Raw genomic sequence first — 21,223 nt, forward strand, 5'->3', positions numbered from 1 at the left:
CATATACATTTCTTGTCTACAAAACACAAGCCCCTGCTGGTTTCAGCCTCTTCAAGAGCCTGCAGACATGTTCCTGCTGGCCAGAAAGGTGTGTGCTGTTGTGGAGCACACAGAGAGTTCATGAGAAACACAGCATTTTCCCAGCACAGGGATTCTCATAGGAATCTCAGTGCAAAGCTTCCTTCAAACCTTTCCCATAATTGCCATTAATTAGGCCACGCAAAGCTTAGAGTGTTAGGGATTTGACCATGCACTGTCAGGATAGTAAGACTTCAAAAGAGATTATGATTGCTATGGCTTAGTGGGGGTGTAGAAGAACAATGAAGTGACTCTCCAACATATTTTACAAAATGTGTTCCTTCAGAGCACAAATTTAAGTCAGCAAACCATGTCACTTAAATAACTAGTGAAGGTTTTATTTGAAGCATCTCAGCCCATCTCTGCCATTCTCCAGTGGGTCTGTGGGACCACGCTGAGCCAGGGGAAGCTTGAAAGGGGTAATCGCCACATTATCAGCAGCAGGCAGTTTTGAACATTCTCTCCTGCTACACAACATGCTAGAATGTCAGTTTTGTCACTTGGGGCAGAAAGAGGAAACTAGATTTTCTTTGTGGACCTATAAGCAAATCTTCTCATATGTGAAAATCTGGATAATTAAAGTTTTAGCACCACAAATGCTTTGCAGGCATAGTATTTTCCAGATGTTTTGAGACCTTGGATTACACAAATTCAGTGTGACATTTTTTGCCTTTATATTGCTATGTTTTAAAAGTCCTGCCTGAGTCTTATTCCCATTAGATTAATCTGTAATATAAGAGAAATGGTCTGTGCTGCTGCTGCTGGAACAACATGCCTAAAAGACTGTATGTGACAGTGGAAGTTCAGTTTCATCAAGAGGAAGCATAAGGGCCTTCCTGCACATGGGTTTGCCTCCTAACCCCTTATCCACTGTCTATTCAGTTTTAGGCTCTTAAAAGCTGTGGATCCACATAATGCTTACCTAGTAACTCTGGTTTCTTTCCTGACAGGATCTGGTAGAAGATGTGATAGTCTCTTTCACCAGGTTGCTGGAAAATCACTCGAGATTTCTCCAGTAAATCTAGTCACACAAAGGAAAATTCAGTGAGAAAGGATCTTGCAGCTTTCAGATGAGCAATTGTATTTTTTAAAAGGAGAGAGTTTGCTGCTTACAAATCTCAATATCAGCAGATGACAGCTTGCCTGTAGTTCCAAAATGGATTCGGATAAATTTACCCTAATTCACACAGAAGAATATTCTAATTAGTACATATAGTATACACAGAGGGAAAGAAAGAATGCAGTTTGAAGGCAATCATTTGGCCCAAAGAATCAATTTATGCAAACTTCTTGGCTTTGCATAGGCATATTTTCAACGAAAAATAGCAAACAATGATATTACTGTCTTCCAAGCCTAAATCTGTACATAGAGCTATGTAATCTGCTTGTGGAGAAAGGATAACAGTGTACTTATCTGCCAGGCTAAGATATGGCAAAGCACACGGCTTCCAGTTGCATGATGCAGGTTTACTGTAATGCAGGACTCAGAGCATTAAGCCTGAGCTTAAGACACATAGGCTCCTTTTTTAGCTTCTCCCAATTTGCAGTCCTAACTTACATTACTAACTACTTATGTCAGAAAAGTGCTGTGATTTTACACAGCTTTGTCCATTAAATTTACATATCCATCTCTCCCAATTCATAAAAAATTAGTAGTTTTCATTTAGTTTCTCATATTCAAACACACAAAAATAATTAATTTCCCTTCCAGCTGACAAGCTCCTTATACAACTGTGTATCTTTGCAGATGCTCACAAGCTCTGGTGCTCTCCACCCCTTCCAATTTAATTTTTAACAGGATTTGTTAGGGAAGCATGTGCTCTAAACTCAGGCTTGTCGACCTCATGCCATTCCTTTTGGACCTCTCAGACCTCACCTTGTCAACCAAATGTGGCAGAGGCAGAGTTCCCAAGAGGATTGCTCTCCTGCCAACCTAATGGAGAGGAGGAGAGCCCCAAGGTGATGGCAGCACGGAGGGACAAGCAGGGACAGCTTGCTGAGCCAAAAAGGGAAACCGAATGGCTCAAGGGTAGGAGTACTGCTGCAGGGCTTGGCACAGGGGAGGGAGGGAGCAGGGGCTGTGCTGTGTTTCTGACACTTAGTGGCAAAGTACAGCTACTATAGGAAGGGGGAAAGACAGGCTAGTGGAAAAAGGGGTAGGAAAATAATGCAGAGGCAGTTCTGAGGAAGATCTACCACAGCTGTTCAAAGAGCTTCCTAAAACTGGGTTTCGCTTTTCTTCTGTTCATTTTAAACAATTCAAACAGTTTGAAAAATTATTCCAGCTTGATCTTTCTTTATTTCTCTTCAGGTTTTTGTTAGATCCTACTATGTTATTTTTCTGCTCTGGAAATCCAATAATTTTAATGGGCAAAATGCAATCTATGAAGGGATTATGACATAGGTGTTATTAGCTGGTCACTGTTGAATATTGGATTATGCTGCAGACTTACGAAACGTGAGGAATTGTCATTTCTCAGGGTTTTGGCATTTCCAAAAGCTTCTAGGGCTGGGTTTGCTTGAATGATTTGATCCTCCAAGGTTCCCTAGAAATCAAGGTTGAAATACTATTGAGAAACTTACAGGCCACAGGCTCAGCTGTCAGCTCTAGCTCAGCCAGGCATTCACGTACAGAGCTGAGGTCTGTAGCAAAGTGATTTATTTAGCTTCACCCCAGGGGCGACAGTGTGTGAATGGCAACACATCGAGACCATCAGTCAATTATGAGCGATTTAAAAGGCCTCAAACATTCTGCTGCTCCCCACTGTTTGGCTTTGTAGATTTATATCTTGTGCCATCTGCATGCGAAAGAAATCACCCAGTGTTCTTCGGAGCATGTGGGGACACCGAGGAATGAGGAACGTGTGTAGGAAATGGGCTACTGAAGACAGTGAGAAGCACTAGAGTGCATTCGATTTAAAAGCACTCGGAGCTTGTAACATTTGGGATTCTTGGAGATGAGAAAAGCTTTAACAGTTGCTCGCACAGATTTCAGTTTGGGAAGTGGATGACTTTTCCTGCCCAGGCTCCTGGGATCATTCACTACTCACCCGGGAACCACACAAAGTGAAATGCTGAGGCTCATGGCACATCTGACAGAGCCCAACACCAATTCTGCAAGGCAAAAATAAAACAGCAAAGCTGATGACTTACCCCAGTTTTTGTAGCTGGCTGTTGACAAAATAGGAACACAATGGAGAGAAAAAAGAGAGAGAATGTGAATACAAACACATATAACGATAGAAAATATTACAACTAGCAAGGTTAGCTGTCTCGTGGGCACCAACACATCAGCAGTGCTTTTTGAAGCCTTCAGAAAGCATGTGTGGCTATTACTTTGCATTCACCATACATCACAATGGTGCAACAACAGATATGGCAGCTGGAAGATGTTTCATGTAGTTTATCAGGTCAGGTTGCATTTTCATCACCCTTTTTTACCCCAACATCATCCGAAAGTTCAAGTGGGGCACAATCTTATTGCCTAGAACTTGTCTGCATTTACGCTCTTTTATTATTGCTACCTAGCAGCAGTCTCTTTTCTCTGTTCATTTAGTTGGTATTTTGGTCTATCACATCTCCAGACATCTCCAGAGCAAAACCAGGTAGATTTCTGCAGTGGAAGTTCAAACAGTAAGCTTGGGGTGGGAGCACCATTGTTGCATGAGCACAGCAGGTTTTAGACACCATGATGAGCACCAGCCTCATTGCATGCAGGAAACTGGCTCTGGACAACTCAACCATTTCTTAAGAAAGCCTTTCAGGCCTCAGGAGAATGTATATTAGAGTTTGATGACATGAGTTCTGTGCACAGACTTGAAGTGTGGCTGAAATTTTTGCCTTATAAATACAGTTCACAGGAATCAGTTAATTCATCACAAAAGAGCACTGAACCCTTCAAGTGCAATGAAGCTCATAGCAAATAAGCTCATAGCAACACAATACAAAAAGCAGTGTGAATACAGTATTCATTATAATCTTAGAGAGCACTTATAAGCACTTATCCAAACAGAAATACAGAAAAGCTGATTGAAAAAACATATTTTGTCAAAGCAATCCTTTTTTTGTGGACCAAAAAGCTTTCAACAGAACAGATATTCTGATGAGAAGTTATAATTCTAATCTTGTTGAAGACTATTTTCCATTTGAAAAAAAAAATCTTATTCTGTACAGTCTCCCCATCTTTTGACCAGTTTTAACGGAATCAGAAGGATATTTAGCACACATCAAAACTGAAACTCCTGAGGAAAAAAAAAAAAAAGTGGCATCAACAAGCATCTGTCCAGAACCAGGGGTGGTGTTTCTGCTCCATCTGGAGCGTGGCAAGTTCATGTGTGCCTTTCTCCCTTCAGAACAGCTCTCAGTACTTCAGACTTGTAAGGTTAGTCGTACACAAGAAAGAGGGGAACCTTGGGAGTCTGAAATGAGTCAGCCAGCAGCAGACTTACATTCTTTTTACCAGTTTCACCCAGGGCTGCCACTGTGGCAAAGTACTGGATGACTCGTTTTGTGTTCACAGTCTTGCCAGCACCAGATTCTCCACTAGAGGAAAGGGGAAGAAAACAAAACCATTGCTCAAACAGCTGAAACTCATCCTTTTAAATCCTGTCCAGTCAGCTCCTCCCATCAAGGCTGTCCTCAGATTCACTGACTCTGCAGCCTGCTGCTCAGCCATTTCTGTGGAAGTACCTCAAATTGACTGAACGAAGAGGTGCAGTCCTATGACAGCAGCAACTCGTTCTTCATACAGCTGAGCTCAGGTCCTGTACAAACCCACCCTACACTGAGCTTCTTTTAGGGACAGGAAGTCCAATTACAAATATCCAGACTAATTTTCTGGGGTACACATACCTACAGTTAATGAGCTAGAAAAATCAGAGGAAAGCTGCAGTTATTTGCCAGTATTACCCAAGAGCACTTGTAACTTTGTAGAGACGCCCAAGTCTCCATCCTTTCATGCTTGCCAGTAGACATCACTCCTGCTCTTTTGTACCTTGGTCATCTCTCCCTCTTTAGATGTATCTACACAAGACTCTGAAACATAACTTTCAGCAAGAGTAACCACACTGAACAGAAGGAATCCTCTGCATGCAAAGACAGCGGCCACAGAAAGGCTAATCCTGCAAGGAGCAGTTTTAATTGCCTGCTGAGTTGTTTTCATGCCTACATGCAATGTTCACCAGATGGGGATCAGAAATGGGCCAGACTCCATCAAACCTTTAGCTACTCCTTTCTCATGGAGGCCAATCTCACCATCAGATGGCCAAATTGACACTTACTTGGTTTCAGGCAATTTAGCTGAGATTTTAAGAGTCAAATCGTATTTTATCAGGATTTTTTCCTTCAAAGGTTTTCACAACAACAAAGTCTCCAATCAGTCAAAAAGAAGAACTTACGTGATCAGCATAGACTGATTCTCCCGATCTGTAAGGGAAAAAACAAAGAAAAAAGAAAGGGAAACTTAGTACGGTGTACAAATCACTTATTATAATTGCAAATGGGTATCAGAATCAGTCATGCAAGGACAGGAGAGAATCACACGAAGCAAAGACAGAAAGATAAAAACTGGTATCATTTAGAATGATTTCCAGAAGTGCAGATTCCAGCCCTGCCCTGAATCCTTCTCTTGTGTTTTGCTCAAATTGGTATTAAATACCTGTCAGTCATACACATTCATCTGTGTCTGGGATACTATAATAAAGAAAGTAATTTCCTGTTCTGAAAACATTTATTCTCTCACTCCTGAGTGTGTCTCTGCTCATGTCTGACCTTTCTGTTCCTGCAATACTAGACCAACCCAAGTAATTTTGCTCTTTTTTTCACAGACTGTTCCTTTAAATGCTTGTGTATTCCTCTTCAGCTGGCCACGCTACTGGAACTAAGCAGCCTATTATGCAAGCCTAATTGTCTGATCAGAAACAAGCATTTATCAGAACACTCTGCAACCCTAATATATTATTAATCAAGTTCAGAAAACACTAAATCATGGCAGCTTCCCAAGTCATTAAGCCTAAATTCCTCTTTTATTTTTACAATTCCAGTCGTCATGGCAGGCTACATATTGAGGAGCCTTATTTGATAAAAGAGCATCTCTGCAGCCAGACACACATTCCCTCTAGCCGGTGCTTTTTGTCCCCTCACAAAAAGGCTCTTTTTCATTTTTTTACAAAGCAAGTGTCAGCATCATGTGTTCTGGTCAAGTCTCTTTTGGATTTATCCTGCCGCCTCGCAGGCCCTGGTGTGAGCACATCGCTGCTGCCCTCTGCTGATAAACTCCTTTTTTCCCCAGGAACGCCAGGGTCAGGGCGAGGAAATTTCCCAGGGAAATCTGGAGTTTGCTGCCCGGAGGCGCAGGTCAGGGCCGGTGTGACAGGCCCAGTGTGACAGGGCCGGCGTGACAGGGCCGGCGTGACAGAGCCGGCGTGACAGGGCCGGCGTGACAGGGCAGGTGTGACAGGGCCGGCGTGACAGGGCTGGTGTGACAGGGCTGGTGTGACAGGCCCAGTGTGACAGGCCCAGTGTGACAGGGCCGGTGTGACAGGCCCGGCGTGACAGGGCCGGCATGACAGCCGCAGGGCTGGCCTTCACCAGCCTGTGAACGCACACATCTCACCAGCGTCGTGACACGGAGTGCAGACTGACTGGAGGTCTGGTTTTGGGTTTAGGACAGCACTAACAGACCTTTGGGAGCTGGCCCTGTTTCTGGATTCACTCAGCTGAGGCAGCTGAATTTGTGCACCTGACAGATGGTTAGCAGAAGTGCCACAGGAACAGGCAGGGCAGTTTAGAAATGAAACAAGTGTACGGATACACACGTGTCTATAAAATCATCGCAGATTGCCAAGCCCCTGTTGCTTGTGGACTATATTCAGGTTTGTTCCGTGCTGCAGAAGCTCTCACCCACAGCACAGTCACACCAGCCCGACGGACGAGGTGAAAGCTGGCGTGGAGGCACTTACTGCGCAGCATGTCGTGGTACGCGTTGTCAGCGATGGAGAAGATGTGGGGAGGAGCCTCCGAGCGCCGCTTGCCCTTGTACGCAGCAACTACCTCCGATTTGTAGACAGGCAACCACTTGTAGGGGTTTATGGTCACACAGAATAAACCGGAGTATGTCTAGAGAGTAACACAAAGCCAGAGTGAAAAGATTCGCTCAAGCAATAAGGCAAAAAGTCTTGGTTAACCAAGCAGGATGTGGCATTGCCAGCTGCTGATTTAGGCTTGAATTCTGAATTGAGTTTCAGACTTTCTAAATTTCGGAAGTTACTGATCTGCCGAGTGACTTCCTAATTGCAATTCATACCAAAACTACAGATATTGAACAGTTTTCAAAAGGGGAAAAGGGGTTTTGAGGTGTCAACCGGAAATGAAAACATCCCCTTTAGTAAAACAAAGGAGCAGGAAATAGACTTGCTTCTGATTTTGTCCCTTGCAGCTCCATGGGAGTTGTTTCCTCTTGGAAACAGACATGAAATGGAAAGTTACAGCTTCCCTGTTTGAACTCCATTTTTAGGAGGAGAAACAACCTCCCATTATTAATAGTATGCAATAACCTCTAGACAATTTCTGGTGGGTGTTCAAAGAGAAAAACCACATTATAGTGTTGTACCCCAAAGCTGTGGAACATTTTTCAGCTTTTGGAGATGCCATGTGGGTAAAAATCTCACAGGGCCGGTGTGACAGGGCCGGCGTGACAGCCGCAGGGCTGGCCTTCACCAGCCTGTGAACGCACACATCTCACCAGCGTCGTGACACGGAGTGCAGACTGACTGGAGTCTGGTTTTGGGTTTAGGACAGCACTAACAGACCTTTGGGAGCTGGCCCTGTTTCTGGATTCACTCAGCTGAGGCAGCTGAATTTGTGCACCTGATAGATGGTTAGCAGAAGTGCCACAGGAACAAGAAGGCCAGTTTAGACATGAAACAAGTGAAGTGTACGGATACACACGTGTCTATAAAATCATCGCAGATTGCCAAGCCCCTGTTGCTTGTGGACTATATTCAGGTTTGTTCCGTGCTGCAGAAGCTCTCACCCACAGCACAGTCACACCAGCCCGACGGACGAGGTGAAAGCTGGCGTGGAGGCACTTACTGCGCAGCATGTCGTGGTACGCGTTGTCAGCGATGGAGAAGATGTGGGGAGGAGCCTCCGAGCGCCGCTTGCCCTTGTACGCAGCAACTACCTCCGATTTGTAGACAGGCAACCACTTGTAGGGGTTTATGGTCACACAGAATAAACCGGAGTATGTCTAGAGAGTAACACAAAGCCAGAGTGAAAAGATTCGCTCAAGCAATAAGGCAAAAAGTCTTGGTTAACCAAGCAGGATGTGGCGTTGCCAGCTGCTGATTTAGGCTTGAATTCTGAATTGAGTTTCAGACTTTCTAAATTTCGGAAGTTACTGATCTGCCGAGTGACTTCCTAATTGCAATTCATACCAAAACTACAGATATTGAACAGTTTTCAAAAGGGGGAAAGGGGTTTTGAGGTGTCAACCTGAAATGAAAACATCCCCTTCAGTAAAACAAAGGAGCAGGAAATAGACTTGCTTCTGATTTTGTCCCTTGCAGCTCCATGGGAGTTGTTTCCTCTTGGAAACAGACATGAAATGGAAAGTTACAGCTTCCCTGTTTGAACTCCGTTTTTAGGAGGAGAAACAACCTCCCATTATTAATAGTATGCAATAACCTCTAGACAATTTCTGGTGGGTGTTCAAAGAGAAAAACCACATTATAGTGTTGTACCCCAAAGCTGTGGAACATTTTTCAGCTTTTGGAGATGCCATGTGGGTAAAAATCTCTTTATAGTTGCTCTTTCGATGATATACATCAGTTCTCTGGGGCCTGGTCACCCTGAGGAAGAATGAGCTTTGAGTTGTAACCCCAGGCAATTGGTGTCAGCTGGTAACTTTTCAAGTACTTAGCCCAGCTTGGAGCAATATCTTCAAAGAAACCCAGTTATCATATAGGAACAATCACCATATGCATATAGATTATTGAATTCAATTAAGTTCTAGAAGTTTCAGGTGAAATCCAGGTCCCTTCCCCTAAAAATAGCATTAGGACATGCTCCTGAAGGGCCTTGGCATGAATCCTCTGTCCTGTTTTCTAGAAAGAAAAGGAATCCACCCCTACCAGTAAACAGATTAAGGCAAGATGCCAGTTTAATTTTCTACCTATACTGATCTGCAAACAAAGCTATGCTTTAGGCCCTACATGTTCATACAGGGGTTATTAGAGAAACACAGAAAATGTTTGACAATCAGAATTTAAATGGGTAATGTTGGATTTGTTCTTCTGATGAATACCAAAAAAACAGAGCAAGAGTCAGCTGGAAAAATCAATGGATTCCTTTGACTGATTTAAAACACAATTGAATGCAGCTAACTGGGAACAAAAGAAATCCCCATGGCTGGTGTTGACATGGATTAATATTAGAAGATGAAAAATAAACTGGGTCTCCCCAGCATCTTGACTTTTAAGCAAAATATCCCCACTACCCCTTTCCTAGGCAAGCAAGCAAAACTAAGGAGCCAGACACCACCTTACTAATTCAGTTTTGTGTTTGTATTCAGCCAGCTCCAAGTAGCATCTTTCTTGAGGTGAAGAGCAAGACCCTTACTTTTGTGACTTATCCCTGTTGTAAAATGACCATGAACACAACATGTTCACACACGATGTCAGCACTTGAAATGCAGGTGGCTAAATCCACCCCTGCAGTGGCCCTTACATAGATCATCCAGTTGCTGTAGCGCTTCCTCAGGTTGTACAGCACAGACGCCTCGTTCAGGTGGGTCAGCATAGACATGTCCTCAATCATGTCAAATTTGGGAGGGTTCATGGTCTGCACGTCATCTTCTTTTATAGTCATCGTCTGCAAAGACAAACAAATACAGCAACACTGGAAGACACTGGGATTCTCTGTTGCTTCATACACCTTATGGAAGAAAACACATTTTTCCGCTAGCAGAGGGAAGTTCTTAAGGTCAATCTCTGCCTATGCCTTCTGATACCATGTGTTTCCACAGGTATCAGAAGACTGCAGGAAGGCTAAGATGACAAAAGTAAGAAGCACGATGCTATGGCTGTGAAAGAAGACATGAAATTTGGCTAGAGCCTGGGTTTTTAGCTCTGGGCACCAAACCAGAACTGGCTGGTTGCAAACCTCCAGTCACAGCCCTCCCCCAGCTGCGCGGTGGCTGATGCTCACCCACCCATGGCTGCATTGCTGGTTTTCCCTTGGTGGTTTTTCATGTGTTATCCTATCCTGAGCTGGCATCAGTTACTGAGGCTTCCCATTCACAGCCCATTTCATTAAACTGGCAACCGAACTGAAACAAGGACAATTCTGTAGCTTGCAGTTCTGGCCTTGTTAGTCATAGATCAGACAAAACCAGTTTTGTACCCTTCCATCCGTTGTCTGCACGGTCACTTTGCCATCACTGGATTCTGTAATTTCAGCTTCAACGTAAGCTTTCTTTTCATCAGGAACCCAACATTTCTTCTTCCCTGTGAAATCAAGAAGACTGAGGGTTCACAGCCTTGCATCAACCATGCCTAGCTAAGTGAGATTGCTGGATTACTTTTTCTGCAAAAGCAACACAAAACTTCTGGGATTGCAACAGATTGGCAGTGCTGGGAAGCTGTGTGATGAAGCAGAAGGCATAGGGCTCCCAAATGTTGTCTTCCTTTGAAACTACTGCTCGGCTTCCTCTAGATCCTTCTAGCACAAGGTGTCAAAATATTTCACAAATGCTGGCTAAGCCTCAGCCTCCATGGGAAATCCATAATCATTATCACCAGTGTGCAGATGGAGGAACTGAGATTCAAGCCCTAATTAAGGCATTTGCTAAAAAGTCACACAGAGACTTTCAAACTGCTCAAGGAATGCAACCCACATTATTCAACTGCCATCTCTCAGATTTATATCAGATTTTATTCCTTCACATTCTTCTGAGTATTGTGCTGAAAAACAGCAATGTTAATAACTCGCATTTAGTTATGTATGTGCCTTTTAGAGTTTGGAGCAGCTGCACAAGATTTTAGGTCTTTAGTTACAGCAACTGCTGTGAATAGTGAAAGGCTGCAGTTGTTGATGCATTCACACTTACTACTAAACCTCAGGGCTCATAGAAACCCATTTAATGAAAAAGAAATTATGGGAAACTAAAAGCTAACATCACATTATTATACAAGCTGCAAAGCAAATAAGATATCTAGTCAGGCCACAGAAACATCAATGTCTGTTGTTTTTCTCTAAAGCTGACAGAGAAGTTATTCCCCTTTTAGCAGGGCAATACCAGCACACCTTGCTTCTAAATCTAAATAAAACTCTTACTTGCCATAGATTATTTTTAATTTTAACTGTCTGGGAGTTTTTAATAGCTTTGCAGAATAAAGGAACCCGAACTTGGTTGAACCAGCTACCTCCAACAGCAGCAGCACAGCAGTGACAGCGGAGGCTTTGCATCCTGCTTGGCTTGCATTTTTTTGCCTCCATTCATATGTAACCCTTACCCCTCTGAACCAGCCCCTGGCAGCACAAAGGGCTGTGAGTCTGCAACTCACCGTCGAAGGCCACAGTCTGAGCCTTCATCAGCTCCTTCTCACTCTTTCGGAGGTAGGGAGCAGCCTCCCCAAACTCTGACATATCGACCATCATCTTGGCAAGGGTTCAAGGGTGGCACAGCTCAGAGAGGAAAAAGAAAGTCACCCAGTCTACCAAAGAAAGAGGGGGAAAAAGCAAAACAATTGTCTATTTTGTGAACAATGTCAAGCAATATAAAAAGCTCAGCATAACATGGCAGGTGGCTGATCAAAGGGTTGATTAATGTTAAACACAAATGCCTAACACAGATTTGGGACTAGACTGAACTTTTAGTTAAACCCTTCCTTGCCTCAGTTTATTAAAAGTCAGACAGGTCTTGAAGGGTTTCTAAACCTCATTGGTCACAGTTATCTCCACAGGAAGATTTTGTCTCTTTTTTTTTTTTGTGGCAAATATGGTGCTTAAGAGCAGGAGGGACCACTTGAAGATGTGATTTTGAAAACCACTTAGCAGGGGCCTCTTCTGGCCCCTTTCAAAATCGCCTGGCGCGAAGATATGCCCTCCCACAGGTCTCCCTGGGGCTGTGCCACTCAGCCGATTAAAGCACCATCTCAGGCAGGGGTTTTCTGGGAAACAAAAGGAGCAAGACTTCACTGCTGCAAAGCTGCAGGGATGTATGCCCACACTCTCACTGCAGAAAGCCAGCACTGGAGCTGGAAACAGCTCTGCTCTCTGCACTTCTCCGAATCAGGAATTAGCAATAAAATAAAATAAAATATAAAATAAAATAAAATAAAATAAAATAAAATAAAATAAAATAAAATAAAATAAAATAAAATAAAATAAAATAAAATAAAATAAAATAAAATAAAATAAAATAAAATAAAATAAAATAAAATAAAATAAAATAAAATAAAACAGCTCTGCTCTCTGCACTTCTCCGATTCAGGAATTAGCAATAAAGTAAAATAAAATAAAATAAAATAAAATAAAATAAAATAAAATAAAATAAAATAAAATAAAATAAAATAAAAACAGGACTAACACATTCTGGGAGAATAAAATAAAATAAACTCAGGCAGGGGTTTTCTGGGAAACAAAAGGAGCAAGACTTCACTGCTGCAAAGCTGCAGGGATGTATGCCCACACTCTCACTGCAGAAAGCCAGCACTGGAGCTGAAAACAGCTCTGCTCTCTGCACTTCTCCGATTCAGGAATTAGCAATAAAGTAAAATAAAATAAAATAAAATAAAATAAAATAAAATAAAATAAAATAAAATAAAATAAAATAAAATAAAATAAAATAAAATAAAATAAAATAAAAACAGGACTAACACATTCTGGGAGGCCCTGTGATGGTGCTGCTCCCTCTGATTTCACCAGGCTGGGGATCCCCCTGCAGCCGGGCATGGCTGAGGGCAAGTGTATCTGCAGAATTGGTGCAAGAGCTTCATATGTTTTCATATTGCTTTGAGTTTATCAGTCCAGCTTAATACCCACACTTGTTTTCCCAAATGACAAGGGCACAGTGTTTAGGAGTCTGTTTTTGTGAAAGAGAGGGCAGGGGACATGGGTCTCAGTGAGACTACTTTGCTGCGTTTGTACAGCCAAGTAATTAACTTGTTTTGTACTCTCTAAAATCCTCAAACAGATATAATGGGGGAGGGGATGTTTATTTTTGGGATTTTTTTTACAGACATAGACATAAATACTTACACACAACATAAACTACTCAGCATGTTTCTCAGCCCTTGTCTAAAAGAAGTTCCACTGCTACAAGGTGTACACACACAACTTTAGAATTTTAGGGTTTTTTTGTTTGTTTGTTTGGGGTTTTTTTGAGTCAGGACACCATTTGACTAATATTTAAAGCTGCATAAGTGGCCCTCAGGTTAATCTCTTCCCTTTCTATTTACTGTGCAATATCCAGGCCAGCTGGATAAATTTTCAAGACCCCTATCAAGGCAGACACTGTAGTCTTTCAAAATTTAATTCGATTTATTTCTAACAAAATCCTGGTAGAGATAAAAACTCCTCGTCAACCAAGGCAGCTTTTTTGTCAACATGTTCCTCCTAGGGAACATAAAGCCCGAAGACAGCAGAGTTGCCAAAGCGTTACATCCAGCCCTCTCTCGCTGCTGCAGTAAAAGCTTGATACCTTCTGTCTTGTTGCTGTAGAGCAAAAATTCTCTTTCTCAGAACTAGTCTTATTTTTTTCTAGATTTTAAAGTAATTTTTTTTAACCTTAATATTTTTAAAGATTAAGCACATACATAAGCACAACTACCGCCAATTATTTTAACGTCATCTGAACTGGCTAAAATTCCCAGCTGGAGACACTGCTCAATGGCAGAGCCTCTCTCTCTCTCTCTAAGTGTGTTTCATCTCTAGTGGAGCAATGAAATCACATCAGTTCAGACATTTAAACAGAACAGCATTAGAGCACATAAGTGTAATTTCACATTAAACGTGCAAATGCCAGAGGGGCCCCTCCAGTGTTAATCTCTAGGACCCAAGGCAGGTTCCCACAAGTCCTAGAATACATTAAAGTGCTCTGAATCACTTTTGTGCAACCTGGCTCCATTTGCAGGCCTCCTAGGGACAGTTCCTCAGCTATCACCTCCTTATCTCTTCCTTTTTCCCCCCTCATGTCCAGGGTGGACCACTGCAGCGAGTGTGTTATGGTGTAAAGCAGCATTCTGGCAGCTGGGAGAGAATCCTTTTCCTTCAGCAGCCTGGGTGTTTGGAGCTACGGCAGAGGCTGGAGCTCAGGCCGTGCACACCTTGGGGTGCAGAGAACTCAGTGAGGCAAATTCATCAGCAGATACAAGAAGTGGAAAATTTTGTTTTGTTATGGATGCAAGATTATTTTTAAAATGCAGAATAGTCGGGAAAGACAATGCTAAAGCTTAAGGTCTTCCCTCTCAACCTCTTGTAGCCAACAACAGAAAGAGCCAGCCCTTGCATATCAGCTGTGGGAGATCCTTGAAAATGTCTGCTCCCTGTGGAAAGCCTATACTGTTACATAAAGTGAAGAGGCATGTCCAGGACCAACAATTTGATGGCGCCTCCAGGATTGGTAAAAAGGGACTTTGTCTGTCTTTACTGGGGCTGTTGAAAGTGACTGTAGCACTGAGGGCAGTCAGGGATAATGTGGTGGCACTGCCTGGCCTGGAAAGGAAGCCCAGTAATGCTCCAAGGGTTGTATCTCAGGCTGGATTAAAGAATTGGACCAACAAGCTACTTAAAATTTCAAATTGCAAATAAGCCATCATCTCTCGCAGATGATAGAGAAGGCAAAAAAGATGACTTGCAGGCACTGGCTAATCATTTCACTCAGATGCATAATTACAGGGGACCTGACACTTCCTTAAGCGGTTATTCCAGCTGGTTAAATGAATGCACTGATGTTAGAGAAGAAACACGTATTTGCTATTCTACCATTCTAGCAGCATCCTACAGTGACTATCACAGGCTAGATATTTACTGATACTACTGCTAAAACTTTAATCCACGTGAAAACCTTAATCATATCAAACCCACGGTACAGTGTTAGAGCACAGCACCCACACTTAAAAGTGAGAGAGGTTGGTACTCACCCTGGCGAGCACACAGAAAGTGTCACTGCTCTACCTGGTCCAGGCTTTATATGCCCCTATCTCAAGGTCACTTCTGATAACTCTTTAAAGGCATCAGCAGTTTTCCCCCATGCCCATATTTGTCCACTGGATCCCAGCTGAGGAGACAATGCCCAGGGAGGGGACACATGTGGTTGTGCCCTGATGAAGGGGGGCAAGAATGTCACAGGGGAATGGCACTCTCAGTCCTGGCCACCCCTCACCACACTTTCATTCTTGCTCCATGACTTCATGGAAGAAGCCTTTCCTGCTTCTGTGTTTTCACTAGGGCAAGTATTGCTTTTCCAAGTGCTTCAGAACTTAATTACCATGGGCTTGTGTGTGTAAATTAAGACTATTCAGACATGACTCCTCTGGAATATAAAAATCAAAGCTTTTTGCACCAGGAATAAGTGATTATTAAGGGAATTTGGTTACATAAGCCAAATTCCCTTCAAGCAGCGAGGCTAGGAAGTGGGTTCTCACATCCCAGCCAAGGACTTTAAAACCCCTTTTTGAGCCCCAGGAGTTTTAAAGCCAAGACTATAGGCTCAGGTTTGGAATAGACAGGTGTTCCCCAGTTTATGAACAAGGCAAGACAGGGAAGAAATCTAAGAATATATTGATTCTGCATGGAATCATAGATAAAGAGCAAAGTATGCATCAATTTAGGACTCATGAATAAGTTTCCTGGAGCTCTTTGCTCCAGGAAACTAATTCATGAGTCTCAATTTAGGCAATGTCTGGCCTTTTTATTGTAAACTCATTTTTCCTTTGAAACAAGCACCGTGAGTAATGCAGGTCTCATTTCATTTCAACCCATAAATAACAAAACAACTGACACTGCTAGACTGATTTGCTTTTACCAGCATAGGTAGATAGATATATAGGTTTCCTTTGGTTCTAGCATAAGCTGAATATAAAAGCAGAAAGGAAAATAAATACTGCGGATAATGCTTGTTGGCCACAAGGGAAGACAATATATTTGTACTCTACAAAACTCAATTCCAAGGAAGTAAGGAGGGAGCTTATCCACAGCTTCATTAAATTCCTAGATACCCACAGGAACAAGTGACTTGGTTTGTGACCAGGCAAGAAGGAAAATGTCTGCATAGTGAGTCTGCTATTTTTAAAGCTGTTATGCTGACGACTGGACAGGGACAGGTTGTACAGACAAAGTTGGTTTGTAAGAAACAGGAATTTCTGGAAGTGATAGGCTCAGAGACAGGAGACTGAGTGGCAGCTTGAGGATTTGAGCACTTTGGTAACTTGGTATTTTTAGCATTTAGGGAATGCAACCCAGAGACAGAGAATCACTACTGCTGTGCTAGAGACATGCTCACCTCCAGACAGACTGGAGAAAAGAGTGCTCTGCTAGGGAGCAGACACAGGGATAAGAGCTAGGGATGAAGCTTTCCATCCTGGTCTGTATTCGTCTGTGAAAGGAATCTGCACTCCAGCTGAACACAAGCAACTTGTGTCACGTTCTAGAGTTTGACTGGCTGTCACACTCACACCAGAATTGCTGCCTAGCCTCCTGCTTTAGAGGTGTTTGGTGCCCTGCAGCACAGATGTGTGTCGGGGTTGGATCTAAATCACCATCTTTTTGCTTTATATCTGTCAAAAAAGAATAGAGAGGTGGTGATTTTGGCTGCTTGAGTTTACACAACTACTTGCTGAGTAGTTGTGTAAACTCAAGCAGGTGCTCCTGATCACATAATTGGAAACAAGGTAAATCACAAGCATCACCAAGCTTTGGACATTGTTAATGTGCTGAGAAGAGAATATGATTATTTCAAGCCATGAGGATACAAAATGCTGATACTCTCTCCCTCTTGCTCCTCTCTCACGTAGCCAGGAGCTTTACTTCTAAACACAATATTCTCATTTACCACCTACATTGCTTAGAAGAAGCCATCTTCTTACAAATACACTGTTATCACTTACATCTTTTCTGTTCTTCAAATAGTCAGCTTTCATCAGTCCTGCATGAACACTACAATCTTGCTCCCACGCCTCCCTTTTCTTTTTTGGGGTTGCAAACAACTGTTTCCATAGCTAATTCTAAAGCAATTTCAATGCTTGTGTTGCATAGAAAGGGACACAGATAACTGGTTCAAACATAATCAATTTATTTTCTTTGCTAGCGTGATATGAATGGATGCTGCACATTAATCCTGCCTTTGTGGAGTTTATTTGCTTTCTCTTAATATGAAACAGAAATTGCAGCATGTTTTCCCTAGATAAAATTTGTAACAGGGACAACCAAAGACATTTGTCTTTTGCAGGGGCTACTTTTAGAAAGGTTAATGCTGGTCACTGTTTCTAGGGAAACAAGGGTCTTTGATAAGGAGCTCTTGTGACTAAACTATTTTTAATAACATTACATATTGGAAAGGAATGCAATAACATTTATCAGCTCTAGACAGAAGATAACGTCAATATCTTCTGGTCTAATATACAAAAGTTGACATACTGGATCTGTAAAAAGCTCAGTTATGAACCCTCTCTATTTTTGTAGACAAAAAGATCAACCAGCCAGCTGGGTTTTGTCAAAAGCTGGTCTTTAGACTACTCTTAATAAAATGTTTACTGTAATAACCTGGCACTCATGAAAAGCAAGATCAATGACTGAGAAGGACACCAGTTTAAGAGACAGATGCTTGGAGAAAACATCTTTGCAGTCAGGATCCCTGGGTTGCTCTATTAAAAAAAAAGCAGAAAGATCATCACTCTACAAGATGCATCTAAAAAGAATGAGAACCTATTGTTTACCTCAAGGGCTTTTTTTGGTCACTGGTCCCTCCTGTTGTTGCAGCCTCTATTTAAAAAAACAAATGGAAAAGAACCAAAATTACTTAGTTGGATGACAAAGTTCATCCATCTGGGAATAGTTTCAAGAGAAGAAAGATGCTAACATCTTATCCCAGAGCAAAGCCAGACCCACTCTGAACAAGTGATTTATTTTGTCTTGTGAAGAATTATGTTTTAATTCCTCAAGCCATTGATTGCCCAAAGCGAAACTGGAGGGGGAGAGAAACTTAGATTTAAAAATAGCTGCACTCTGCTACATCTCTTAAGGATGAGAAAATTGGCACTGAACAGTACATTGAAAGTATATTTATGACAGCTAGATTCCCATTATTAGACCGGAGATTTTCAGGTCTCTGCCAGCCTTTGTGCTCCCCCTGCTGCAGTGCCTGTGCTTGGCCATGGACACATGTACCTGCAGCCTGAAGAAGAATCAGGAACATCTCTTCACCTTCCTTTCAGCATCATAATTTTAAATATTTCCCCTCAATTAATTCTTTGCTGACAGCTACTGTGTGCTGTGACAGTAGAACAGAAATTTAAATCTCTCTATGGAAAGCATCTGCTTTCATACAAACATGCCTGGTGAAATAATTCCTCAGCCACCAAAAATGTTTTAAGTGGCTTTTAAGCCACTGTAATCCGTGATCTATTGCTATCAACATGTAAACCCCTGACACCTCTTCCTGTTTTGAGCAGCATGGGGTCAGCAGGGACTTCAGAGCATTAACCCTCCAAACCACAGGAGCACAGCCGATCTTCCCAGTTTGGCAGCACCCGTCCCCCAGCCTCTCATCCCATTCCAAGCGCAGTGCTCCGGGCTGCAGCGGCACTCTCCCCTCCTGGTCCTGCCCGGGACAATAAACATTGCAGAGCTGTCACTGCTGCCTCTCCCCTGCTGACATTCAATCATTACGGTATCTTAAGGACGTTTGAATAGGTCAGGTTTTTAATGGGAGAGCTTGGCTGCTGGGAGTGAGACTGACAGCCTTTTGAGAGCAGATTAACAGCGCTGATAAATCAATCTCAGACTGACTCACAGCCATAAGAAAAATAAGAAGATGAAAAGGGAGCCTAGTGAAATAAATGGTCTCAGTTCTTCTCTGGAGATGTACTGGGGGAGGGAAAGAAGGCTTTTGTCGTGTGCCTCGTCACTCTTCTTTCTCCAAATTTGACCACATCCCCCACTCTACCAATGCCCTCTGTTGGAAGTTTTCTGTCTCCAGTGATCTTGCCTGCCCATCTCACCCTGCTCATCAGGTCAGAGATTAATGGCATGTTTTGAGAACTGCAGTGCCTCCTTTTCCCAACTATCACATAGCCTAATTGCCATTAGTGAGTTTTGGGTTTCCCTCCCCCACCTCACCTCAAATTACTCTGCATTATCCATAACCACTGGGGGAAGGCAGGGGGTTAAAAGCATGTAGGCACTTCAGGTTAATCTTTTGAGTATTCATTAACGAAGCATTTGTTTGCATAGCACGTCATTGGAATTACCGTAGTCCCACCACCAATTCCATTACACCTTTCTAAAGCTAATAGCAGAAGTATTTTAGTCTTGATCAATGCAAGGCAAAAAAAGAAATCTTCTAAGCGTCTCTCTGGGGGTTGTATTGCGCAATCGGACTTCAAAGACATGGCACTTCATTAGCCTACTTCAGCCTCTGACTGTGATGCACTCTGTCTGCTCAAGCAGCCTGAAAACCACATTTCCATTTCAATAGGCAGCGCTGTCCTAAAATACTCCTAGGTCTTCAGACACAACATATCCTAGCTCCTGGTGCCAAACTCCCGCAAGACAACTTAGCTTTTTTTGCCTGTTTTATATTTCAGCTCCAAGGACTCAGAGGCTGCCCTTCAGGTATGGGTAGGGGTGGGTACGGTCCTTGCTGATTGCCTGGTTTTGCTGCTGTGGAAGCTTATTTTTCAGAGGAGCTAAGGGGGAAAGAAGTAAAATATTCATGCACAGGAGGTTTTGTGATTTTTCAGTTTTTCACTGCTGTAACTCTATGAGTCATAACTCGACTCTCAGTCAAGGATTGTTTGCTATCTTTTGTTTACCTTATGCCAACTGCAAGCTACACTAAAACACACAGAGACAGTTTAATGATGAAACAATTGTCATGGGGATACTTTATTAACTTTGCAAGTGCTGACGGAATAAACCCAATGTGATTGGCATGATGCTAATTTAGCAGGAAAACACTGCAGGAAGGAGAGACTGTGAGTTTCTCAGCATTTACATTCTGTAAACAACAACAAAACATTACTTCTTTCCAAATACAGATACACTGGGCTGGTCACCTCTGCTGAAAATTCAATCAGCAAAGCTTCTTGAAATATTAAAGCCAGTTTTAAAAGAAAATCTATTTCCAGGAGTATTACCTTCTGCCTGAAAAAGCACAAGTCTGTTCTTCTCACATGGCCTAATGATTTGACACTTTTTTGTCAGTTGAATTTAAATACCTCCAAAAATGGACATGACATCCTTCTCTCCAACAGCAATATTCTGGAGTGACTGGCTGGTGTGTGCATGTAAGTGTATATATAGGAGAGACACATATATATTTACACATCTGTGTGTATATCTGGACATATCTATACATATATATATATAGACTTATAAATGTGAAAACAAGTTTATTTTCTAAACCTCTCCCCTCCCAGCTGTGATGTTCCACACTTAGGGCTCAGTACCAGATAAAACAGCCTTTTACCTGGACATTTGACCTTGCCAGTGCTGCTGTACCACAGCCGAGCCTGGCAGACTCCCCTGCTGTGCTCCCACGGTGCTGGAGCTGAAATCCTGCTCCCAGCAAACCCCCCCTGAAGATTGTTGGGCTCAGCCTCTCTTCTGCACAGGGCACTCCCATTCTGTGTGACGAGCACATCCCCAGAGTAATTTCTGGAGAGGCACAGTGGGGCGAGATGGGACAGGGGGGAGCTGTTCGGGGAGGGTAGAGCCAGGAGTTACAGGAGAGAGGGATGGTGAGAAAAGGCTGTGCTGGACCACCCAGAGAAACCTACAGATGCCACTGGAGAAAGGTTGCACTACCTAGCCAGACCAAAACACATGGAGACACCATCATTGAGACCAGCCAGGCATTGCCTTTGAAGAGGATAACCAATTTTATCACAATAGTGATAAAAAGCACAACAGCAGCTGAGATCTC

At 42.7% G+C, this 21,223-nt stretch overlaps 1 protein-coding gene across 2 annotated transcripts in view; it reads right to left on the reverse strand.

Moving 5' to 3' along the window:
* MYH15 (myosin heavy chain 15) overlaps positions 1 to 15,348 on the reverse strand; it is a 48,002-nt gene extending 32,654 nt beyond the window's left edge. Inside the window, exons 1-11 of one of the 2 annotated variants that reach the window (XM_039732809.1) lie at positions 15,222 to 15,348; positions 11,643 to 11,792; positions 10,480 to 10,583; positions 9,805 to 9,948; positions 8,170 to 8,326; positions 5,475 to 5,502; positions 4,527 to 4,620; positions 3,232 to 3,249; positions 2,532 to 2,624; positions 1,192 to 1,255; positions 1,001 to 1,099 (exon numbers count right to left, since the gene is read on the reverse strand). In XM_039732809.1, the coding sequence (XP_039588743.1) occupies positions 1,001 to 1,099; positions 1,192 to 1,255; positions 2,532 to 2,624; positions 3,232 to 3,249; positions 4,527 to 4,620; positions 5,475 to 5,502; positions 8,170 to 8,326; positions 9,805 to 9,948; positions 10,480 to 10,583; positions 11,643 to 11,736 (895 nt within the window). In that variant the 5' untranslated portion in view covers positions 11,737 to 11,792; positions 15,222 to 15,348. Of the gene's footprint in view, positions 1 to 1,000; positions 1,100 to 1,191; positions 1,256 to 2,531; positions 2,625 to 3,231; positions 3,250 to 4,526; positions 4,621 to 5,474; positions 5,503 to 7,037; positions 7,211 to 8,169; positions 8,327 to 9,804; positions 9,949 to 10,479; positions 10,584 to 11,642; positions 11,793 to 15,221 lie in introns of those variants that run through there. The other variant, XM_039732810.1, reaches the window with a different exon arrangement.
* Between the last annotated feature and the right edge of the window lie 5,875 nt (positions 15,349 to 21,223).

This window comes from Passer montanus, unplaced genomic scaffold (genome assembly GCF_014805655.1).
Source record: "Passer montanus isolate IOZ18808 unplaced genomic scaffold, ASM1480565v1 scaffold80, whole genome shotgun sequence".
Taxonomy (NCBI): Eukaryota; Metazoa; Chordata; class Aves; order Passeriformes; family Passeridae; genus Passer; species Passer montanus.